General features: G+C 44.0%; 1 protein-coding gene across 2 annotated transcripts in view; it reads right to left on the bottom strand.

Moving 5' to 3' along the window:
- Nucleotides 1-4112: 4112 nt before the first annotated feature.
- The window catches only part of CDH1 (cadherin 1), a 77970-nt gene continuing 72533 nt past the window's right edge, over nucleotides 4113-9549 (bottom strand). The window contains exons 13-15 of one of the 2 annotated variants that reach the window (XM_007449940.1): nucleotides 7139-7269; nucleotides 5222-5365; nucleotides 4113-4372 (exon numbers count right to left, since the gene is read on the bottom strand). In XM_007449940.1, the coding sequence (XP_007450002.1) occupies nucleotides 4163-4372; nucleotides 5222-5365; nucleotides 7139-7269 (485 nt within the window). In that variant the 3' untranslated portion in view covers nucleotides 4113-4162. The remainder of the gene's footprint in view (nucleotides 4373-5221; nucleotides 5366-7138; nucleotides 7270-9549) is intronic. The other variant, XM_007449939.1, reaches the window with a different exon arrangement.

The following is a 9549-nucleotide window of genomic DNA, read 5'->3' on the forward strand; positions in this document are numbered from 1 at the left end:
GCATTCCTGGAAAATTCAATGTCTATTAAAATCGTGCCCCATCAAAATTGAGTTAATATGTAAAACAGAATGCGTTGGAGATTTATATCATCGAAACAGGTTTTCACCTACCTGAATCCTGGTGGGACATTCAAAAGTCATGTTGTCTGAAAGGCATGCTGCAAATCCAGGACAATGCTTCTGAGAGCAAGACTTTAGCACTCCTGCCTCTCCCTTCACTCAGTCAATAATTTCTCCTATCACTGTCACAACCAGCTCCAATACCCACTTCGTGAAACTGCTCCCAAGAGGCTGTCCTGAATCTCCTTGAGATCCCCTGAGCTAACCTGAGTTCATGACTGATGACTGCTCTTCAGCAGTTAGCTGCTGGAAATCTTGGGAAATGGGCTGCGCTCCATATGAAAGACCATGCCACTGGGGGAGGAAATTGTTTATTTAACTCTTCTCAGTGAGTCAGGCCCCCTCCAGGTCACTCCCATTTCTCTGGGCTCCAGCCCTAGTCCATCAGCCATTTCCTACTCTCTAGAATGAGAAGATAACAGAACCATTTTCACTAGGCTATCTTAGGGAGTTAAAGTGATACTGCTCTCAAGTATTTAGCAATGTCTGCAACAGAGGAGATGCTTAATAAATTTTACCTGGATCTTCCTCCCCATCTCTTCCTCAAACAAAACCTGCCAAAATATCTACAAATTAGAGGAACATTTTTGAAGGGGAAATAAATGACCTGCAAAATTTCCTAGCACTCTTTTCATTATATCGCACCCTAGGTTTTGTCAATAGACAGTTTTTCTTCAATAATGTGTGGACACGAGTTCATTTTGGGGAAAAAAATTTTTGAGGTCATTTCAAGGTGTTAAACATTTAGCAAAATGGGTGTAGGGCATCGTGTGGGAAAGGCCCACCCCTAATATTTGTGGGGATTAGTGAAAAATACAAATGGAGGCCCTCATACCATGTCTAAATATTTCAAAGTATAAATCAAGCCAGTAGACAATATTTTATTAAAATCTTTTCTATCCTCCTACCTTGAAAAATACACCAGGTTTGAATTGAGAATTCTCAGACTTCACCTCAGAGCTCCATACTGGACAAGGCTATACGTGAAGAGCCAGCCGCCCACCTCTGGCCTGACCCCTTTTTATTCTCACTAGCGTCTCCATCCTGCAGACACACATGCAGACACCCCAGCCTGGATGTGCACATCCAAGCTCTGTTCACACACCTCCAAGAAACTACCACTTGGCCTCCCTAGGGCTAGGAGCGCACACACAGGGATCATAGTGCACCTTCCAGAGGGCAGACCAAGTGAAGAGGCCCACAGAGCCCTGGAAGCAGACTCAAGGGTGGCTGGGCAGGAAATTCAAGGGTCCCAGAACCTGGAGGGTGGTGTGGGAGGAGGGTGAGGTTTTGGAGTGAACAAGCCTGGCCATGGGGAGGGGCATGGTGGAGGAGGCAGGTAGGGCATGGACCCCGGGCTGGGGCCTTCCTAGCCCAAGCCTAAGGGCAGTACTGATGTGGGATTTCCACAAGTTTAAGACGGTTCCCAGAGCTGAGACTCCTTTATTCCAAAGCATTATGACACCAGATTTTATCTTTCAGGCTCCATAGCCTCAGATACCACAAAGTGATGTGCATAATCTTAAAAGCAATGTCATGAAGATCCTATAAAATTTTTTACAGCAAGAAAATATATCCCACATGGAACACTGGGTGCACTTTAATCCATGTAATGGGATGTTAGAGGAGTGCCTAGGGCCTATAAGGCTGTAATTAAGTCCTGCGTCTAAAAAAGAGGAAGCATTCTCAGGCTTCTCCAGGCCTAAAAAATTATTCAAATGGGCTTTTAAGTACCCTATGTCCCAAGAGTCCAGTATTTACACTCACAGAATCTTAGTTTGTAGGAATTGAATGCTGGTAGCCCCTTCCTCAGTTTGCTCTGGGCAGCTTTGTTAAAACACAGAAGTACAGCTGGGAGACGCCCTGGTAATATGCTATTAAACACCCATCACAACCAATACCCTCAAGAGCTACAGGGAGAGGGCGCTGCTTCTCTGCAATGAACCATATGGGGTTGTTCAAGATGCACAAAGAAGTCTGTATTGGTGTAAAACATGTTTAGCTGATTTGAAATTAGCCAAGGGACCCAACCTTGTCAAGAACTTTAGGGTCAGCAGCCGAAGCACCTCGCCAGTCATGACAACCAAAAGTATCTCCAGAAATTGCCAGCGTCCCCTGGGGGAGGGGGCCACAATCTTCCCCAGTGGAGAACCACTGCCCTGTACTAACTTTGCTGACCTACAATGTTATTTGAAGCCCTGCTTCTTTCTATCCCTCGGCACAACCCACAGTAGCCTCCTGACAAGGAGATTTCGTTGGTTTCACTACATGCCACATGGATGGATAGCCTTCAAATAAAGTGACCTTAGGTGCGCAGTTTCCCCGCTATTCTGCCCCAACAGAATGACACAAAGTTCAGGGGAAGTTATTTTAATATGAAGCTTCTTTCTCCATGTTTTGAATAAGCTCACCTAACCACTTGTCTGTCTGGCCTGGAACTGTGTAATCAAATAAAACAAGTTTGACAATGGTGTAACAAAATTCTTTAATAAAATTTATAAAAATGAATATTTAAGAATAATTTTTTCCACCTTGAATTGTTTTCCTTTTCCCAAAGAAAATACAAAATTATCAGCACCCACACACATATACACTCAAAACTACAGTGACATTCTCTACACAGAACTACATTAGAGTTTAAATTGCTGAAAAATCAAGACAGTTCTAAGAAGTGGTTGCAGGGATGGGTTTTTCTTCCAAAAACAGCTGATACATAGGGAAGCAATTTAGATAAAGTTCTGGTCTATGATTGTCAAAGGTTTTGTAAAGCTTGCATTTCAACTAAAAAAGGATCCAAATTAAGGTTCTCCCTACCCTCACCTCCCTTTGCTAATACCCTTTCAAGGAGTGTTTTCTTCCTGCTCCTAAGGAAAAAAAAATTTGGATTTTTAAAACATTCTGAAGTTTTCATGCAAAGTTGGAATTTGGGGCAAAGGTGTCCAGACCAGCCAGCATTTTCTATAGATCAACAAAAGCAGGCACCGGGGATTCTGTGCTTTGGGTACAAACCACGGTACAAGGATCCTGGCAGGAAACGAGTGTTGAGATTCCTCTACTCTTTCAGAATTTTGAGGGCTGGAGGTAGAGGCACCGCAACAGTCTTCAGCCTCAGTTGGCTCAGTTTCCAGGCTCAGTGACAATCTCCCCTGCCATCTCCACGGCCACGTTTCACATTTCCCCTCTGCTGGGATGAGCCAGCTTCTGTCTTTGGCTGCAGCACTTCAGGCACTATTCTGAGTCCCAGAATATATCACTCTTTTGTTTTAGGGATAAATGAACATTAAAAGTTCAGTGGCACCTGAAAACTCACCACCTTTTCTGGCCCAGGCTCCCTGTCTAGAACCAAAGCACCCCATAACAACATTCACATAACAAACATTCTTACTCAGAACAAGTAAACTGGATAGATGCCCATTTCAAGTTATGTACTCAGGAGATGGAAAAGGAAAACCGTTAAAAGGTCTTAGGAGTACACAATACCCGCTCAGCATATGGCCAGACTAAGACATAAGCCTCTTTCCCTAAAAGAGCCCAATAATTTCTGCATCAGAGAAATGTAATAGAATTCAGAGGGAGTAAGAATGGATATTAGAGCATGGAACACTGCACACCAGTGCAGTGACGGAAGGACCGAAAACACACAAATTAATTTCTTTATATCTACAAGAGGGAAATTGACCCCTCACCTTCCTTTTAAAAATGAGGCAAAGCCCGTAAGGAAACCTGCCAGTTGCCAGCAGAACCTTCTAAGGCTGAAGCTAATCTTTTGAAATATTAAAATTTGGGGGTCTTTTGGACATCGCCGTCATGTAAAGAGTGATGGAAGGGGAAAAAAGATTCATGGAATAAGTCAAAATCGTTCTAACACACACATTAGATCTACAAAGTGGAAATCATAACTATCCTATCACTGATCACGGGTCTCTTCTCCAGAAACACATCTCAAGTGAAGGAAGCTGGAAAACCATCAGGAATATTATTCCCCCATTTCCCATCACATGACTGTAGGGACCCATCTGTCTCCCCATCGGTCTTGAGTCCCCTAGTCATCCTCGCCGCCTCCATACATGTCCGCCAGCTTCTTGAAGCGACTGCCCCATTCGTTCAGGTAGTCATAATCCTGGTCTTGGTCTGACTCCGAGGAATTCAGGGAGCTCAGACTAGCAGCTTCGGAGCCGCTTCCTTCATAATCAAACACCAGCAGAGAGTCATAGGGTGGGGCGGTGGGGTCACTATCAGCTGCCTTCAGGTTCTAAAGAAGGAAGACAATAGGATCTTTCATTGAGAGGAATCGCACACCTGTCATCTTAGGCAAGATGCCTTCTTTTGGTGCGTAAAGCCAAGTGTTACGGCACAACAATGAGACCATCCTGCAGAACGCCAGGAGCACTGAACACCAACAAGGTAAATGTAATACAAACTGGAACAGAAGATGGACGTGATATATTGTTAATGAAAAGAGAAAGTATGCAGAATGTTTTCCCCCTAAACGAAACTGGTAAATTATATGTAGGCAGGAGAGATGAGCACCAACCAATCAGGATGGACAGAGACTAAAAACAATGAGGACAGTCATGCCAGGCTACACAGCCTGCATTTCAGCCCGAGAAGATCTGAAAGGATGAATGCCAAACTGCTAAATTAACTTTGGTGATTATGGTCAGGGGAACTGAGGGAGGACTTGCACATTTTTTCGTTATATACATTTTCATAATTTATATTTTTTAAATAGCAAACATTTTATTTTTGTAATTAAGAAACAGCTATAATCAGGGGCTTCCCTGGTGGCGCAGTGGTTGAGAGTCCGCCTGCCGATGCAGGGGACACGGGTTCGTGCCCCGGTCCGGGAAGATCCCACATGCCGCGGAGCGGCTGGGCCCGTGAGCCATGGCCGCTGAGCCTGCGCTCCGCAACGGGAGAGGCCACAACAGTGAGAGGCCCGCGGACCGAAAAAAACAAAAACAAAAACAAATAAGGCTCAGGGATGAAAACATGGTAAAGGAAAGACTCTAAAGAATTTTTCTCACTTTTGACACAACAGCTCCTTTCCAAGTTTAGAGGTGAGTTTGTTGTGTCTTGGCTTTTGACTCTGCTTACTTACTTCATCAATAAAGTTTCCAATTTCATCAGGATTGGCAGGCCGGGGTCGATACTGGGGCACACTCAGGAGGGTTGGCGCCACATCATTGCGAGTCACTTCGGGCCGAGCATCCAGGCCCCTGTGTAGCTGGCTCAGGTCATAGTCCTTTAGAGAAAAAGGTAAAAGCATAACAAAGAGTAAAATAGAAACAGTCATAAACACAGGGTCATATTTGGTTTACAGATTACGGTACTGGCTAAGGCCTTAACAGTCAGCTGTATGATATCTACAGGCATGTGCCAATGTCATCTGAAATGGCAGTTGGTCTTTTTTTTCCTTTTCTGAAATGGTAGTTTTCAACCTAAGAGTCTCCAAATAGCACTGGAAGGAAATACAGCATAAAAGCCTTGTGAGGAACATTTGTGGGTACAGATGTAGACTGTTTCGCCTTATTAACTTTTCATAGGGTATGATTATTAGATTATTATTCAGAAAATATTCACTCCTTTCTCACCCTATCCTCTGTGAAAAGAATAGAAATCCATTAATGTAGGGCTATGCCATTTGACTTGCTTTGACCAATGGGACATTAATACATGTGACACAGGCAAAGGCTTTAACTGTACTTTGGTCTTACCTGCTGGGACAAAGAAGACAGGAATTATATGGAACATTCCTGGACACAACTCACAGCACACAGCCATCCAGCCAAATGCAGCCTATATCAGCCTAGCCCCAACCAACTCACACATTCTTCTGAGCCTAGATGCCATAGATTGTTTGTGTGCCTCCTAAATTCACATGTTGAAACAATGTGATGGTATTTGGAGGTAGGACGTTTGGCAGGTGATTAGGTTGTGACAGTGTACGGAGCCCTCAGGAATGGGATTAGTGCCCTTATAAAAGACACCCAGAGCTCCCTTGCCCATTCCACCACATGAGGACACAGTGAGACAAGGGCCATCTATGAACCAGGAAGAGGGCCCTCACTAGACACTGAATCTGCCAGCACCTTGACCTTACATTTCCCAGCTTCCAGAACTGTGAGAAATAAATTTCTGTTGTTTATAAGCACCCAGTCTATGGTATTTTGTTACAGCAGCCCAAAAAGAGTAAGACACTAGCTGAGACCAGCAACTGTCCCAGCTAACCCACAAACGCACGAGAAAAACATGCTTATTGACGTGTGCCACTGACATTCTGGGATTGCCTGTTATACAGCATTATTGTGGCAATACCTCAATAATACAGGGTAAGGCAAGTTAAGACCATCTCCAAAATCAAGAGAAATAAAGAAGGCCTGAAGAATTAACATCTCAAAAAAGCAAAAAGCCGTTTGGCACAGCTACAAACTCAAAGGAAACAAAATAATAAAACAGATCAGTCCTTGTGTTCCGCAACAAGAGAAGCCACCACAATGAGAAGCCCATGCACCGCGACGAAGAATAGCCCCCGCTCGCCACAACTAGAGAAAGCCTGCACAAAAGCAACGAAGACCCAATGCAGCCAAAAATAAATAAATAAAATAAATTTATAAAAACAACAACAACAACAAAAAACAGATCAGTTGCTCTATGTCAAAGATAATTTGAATAAAGTTCATGTCCTCGAAATAGCAGTGAGGAGAGTGAGGGGAGTCAGGCCACCTGGTTTTACTGCTTCCTAGCTCTGTGACTTTGGGCAAATTGCTTAACTGCTCTGTGCCTCTGTTCATTCATCTGAACAATAAATAAATGTTAGCAATGCTGTATTGATGCTGATGATGTTGATGATGATGATGATGGCTAATGACATCTATTTTCTTGGGTAGATGAAAGGTCTTTAAAAAAAATAGGCAAAGTGACAGAGCTGTTTCAGATGTCTGTCTTCCCCTAATCATTGCTTCCTCCAAATAGAGAGACTGCCATTGAGCCTTCTCCCAGGGATTTACACACCCACCTGGTCTTCTTCTCCACCTCCTTCTTCATCATAGTAATAAATGTTGTCCCGGGTGTCGTCTTCTGGGGGCAGTAAGGGCTCTTTCACTACCCTTCTCCTCCGAATAAGTAGCAGAAGCAGCAGAATCAGGACTGGAGTGGGGAAGAGAGAGATAAGAGCCACAGGTCAAGAAAGCCGTAAGCAGCAGCTGGCACAGAGCACCACTGCCTTGCAGACCGGACAGATGGCTATAAGACGACTCACATGTCTTCACATCCCTGAGGTTAATATATGCAGCACTACACAGTGGACAATTACTTGAGAACTCAATTGTGGTCTTTAACTGGACCTTAAACCAATCAGTCATTTCCCAAAATCTGGAGCAAAGTACTCCAGGCAGCAGAAATGGTCCAGGCAAAGACTCCAAGCAGATTGGTGTGGTTAAGGAAAGACAGGGTCAGCGTGGCCGTAGCAGGATCATCAGGGGAGATAGAAGGGGACAGGGGGTCAGAGGGGCAGCAAGGACATGCGGACCTCTGGAGGGACTTTGGCTTTGATTCAGAGTGAGTTGAAGCCATTGAAGGTTTGTGAGCAGGGCTGGGTCAGCCTAAATGTGACTAATACATGCATATTATTCGTATTCAGTTACGGGGGAGGGGGGTGGGGCACAGACTGTAAAGTCGCCTGGTACACCATGAAAAAACACCCAAAAAATTTAAAATTAAAAATAAACAACAGCAAAAAAAAAAAAAAAAGGCAGCACTTGGTATATCCCTTATCTTCTCTTAGGATGAATCATGTAAGCGAGGTTTAAAATCTATTTTCAAGGTTTTCATCTGATCTTGGGGGCTGTGTCTAGGCTATATACGATTAATATTTAATTTTTTAAAAAATTAAATAATTTATTGTGAATGAGAAAAAAATATGATTCAGTGTGTTTTCTAACTTACAGGTCCTTATACCTAAGTACCTAGTGAAGCATCACTGCACTGAGACAGGAGGTGGCATACACTTACAAGTACCCAACCTACCTGTTTCTGAAATCAGAAAGATTCCAAGATCTTATCCAGATAAACAATATAACCCCCTGGACCATGACTGAAGAACAGAAATACTGAGTGAGTTCTTGCTAGGTGGGCCAGGCCTGCCTTGGCCCAGAGGACACAGCACTGAAACAATGGAAGCTGCAAACAGCCCCCATCCCTGTGGAGCTTAGAGCTGAAGAGCCAGAGGAGGGCTATCGTTTCCAAAAGGATGCTTCTTATCAGACATTACTTAAATGTTATGTAAGGGAAAGTAACCAAAACATGGCATACTGTTAGCACTTCAGGAAGTACCACCCAACTTAGCTATCCTGAAACCCCCCAAGCCCCGGTGTCAGAGGCAAATGCTGCACAAAGTAAGTAACCAAATATTGGTTGACTACACAAAAACCTTCGTATCCTCTTGTCTCTATAGAACATTCTTTAGACTCTTAATTTCGACGTCTGCCCATAAGGAACAAGACATTGGAAATCTGCACCCTGGCATTGCTTCTGCTGTAAATGTTGCACATTTGAACATTCCGAAATGTTGTTCTCAGCCCCTGTGTCTAATGAAATACACCCATAGCAAAGTTAGATAAAGCTACTATAAAAAAAGTCAATATTTTAAGTATAACTGCGTGGTGGCAATAAAGCCACGTGAATCCTGGAGGAAGAAAGGTCCAGAAAGTTCACTGAATTTTAAACAACTCTCTCCTTCCTTTTCAATTTTGAGAGGATGCAGCAGAGGGCAGGAGCTAAGGGGATACACTGCAAACATTTCCCGAAGGCCAACAGGTAATCCCTTCTTCAACCTGTCGAAGCAGCAGGATCAGTAACACTGCTGAATCTAAACTGAAAGCCCCCAGGTCGTCCCATTGCTCCCCTCTAAGGGAGGCCTCTCTGCCCTACACAGTCCGTCAAGCCTTCCTCTCTCTATGCCTTTGCTAGTGTGGGAACCACCACAAATGGCCCTCTGTCTATGAGGATTCCCCCAGTCGCTGTGGCCCAACTATCCCGTCTTCCACTAAACCTTTCTCAAGACTCAATTAACAGCCTCCTCTTCTGACTGCAAGGACCTTCACGACCTGAACCACGTGTCATAGCTCCTAATGATAAAAAAAAGCAACAACAACACTATCTTTGAGGTTTTCTGACTTGCCCGTCACTAACTTTTAGAAACCATAACAGCACCTGTGTCAGCCCTAGGGCTCAGTCTACAGGTAGGCTCAGGTGATATCGGTTTTAAGGACTGTGCCAGAAACTGACAAAATTTCCCCAGTAACCTTGCTCCCCTTCATCCTTTGAGTCACTGACACTCACCGTGCACCCCACACTCCACCCCTACTCTTGGCACCAAGTTGTGTTTTTTGTTCTGGTTTTTGTTGTTTTTTTTTTTTTTTTTTTTGG

The sequence above is a fragment of the Lipotes vexillifer genome, unplaced genomic scaffold (genome assembly GCF_000442215.2).
Source record: "Lipotes vexillifer unplaced genomic scaffold, Lipotes_vexillifer_v1.1 scaffold1235, whole genome shotgun sequence".
In the NCBI taxonomy this organism is placed as follows: domain Eukaryota; kingdom Metazoa; phylum Chordata; class Mammalia; order Artiodactyla; family Lipotidae; genus Lipotes; species Lipotes vexillifer.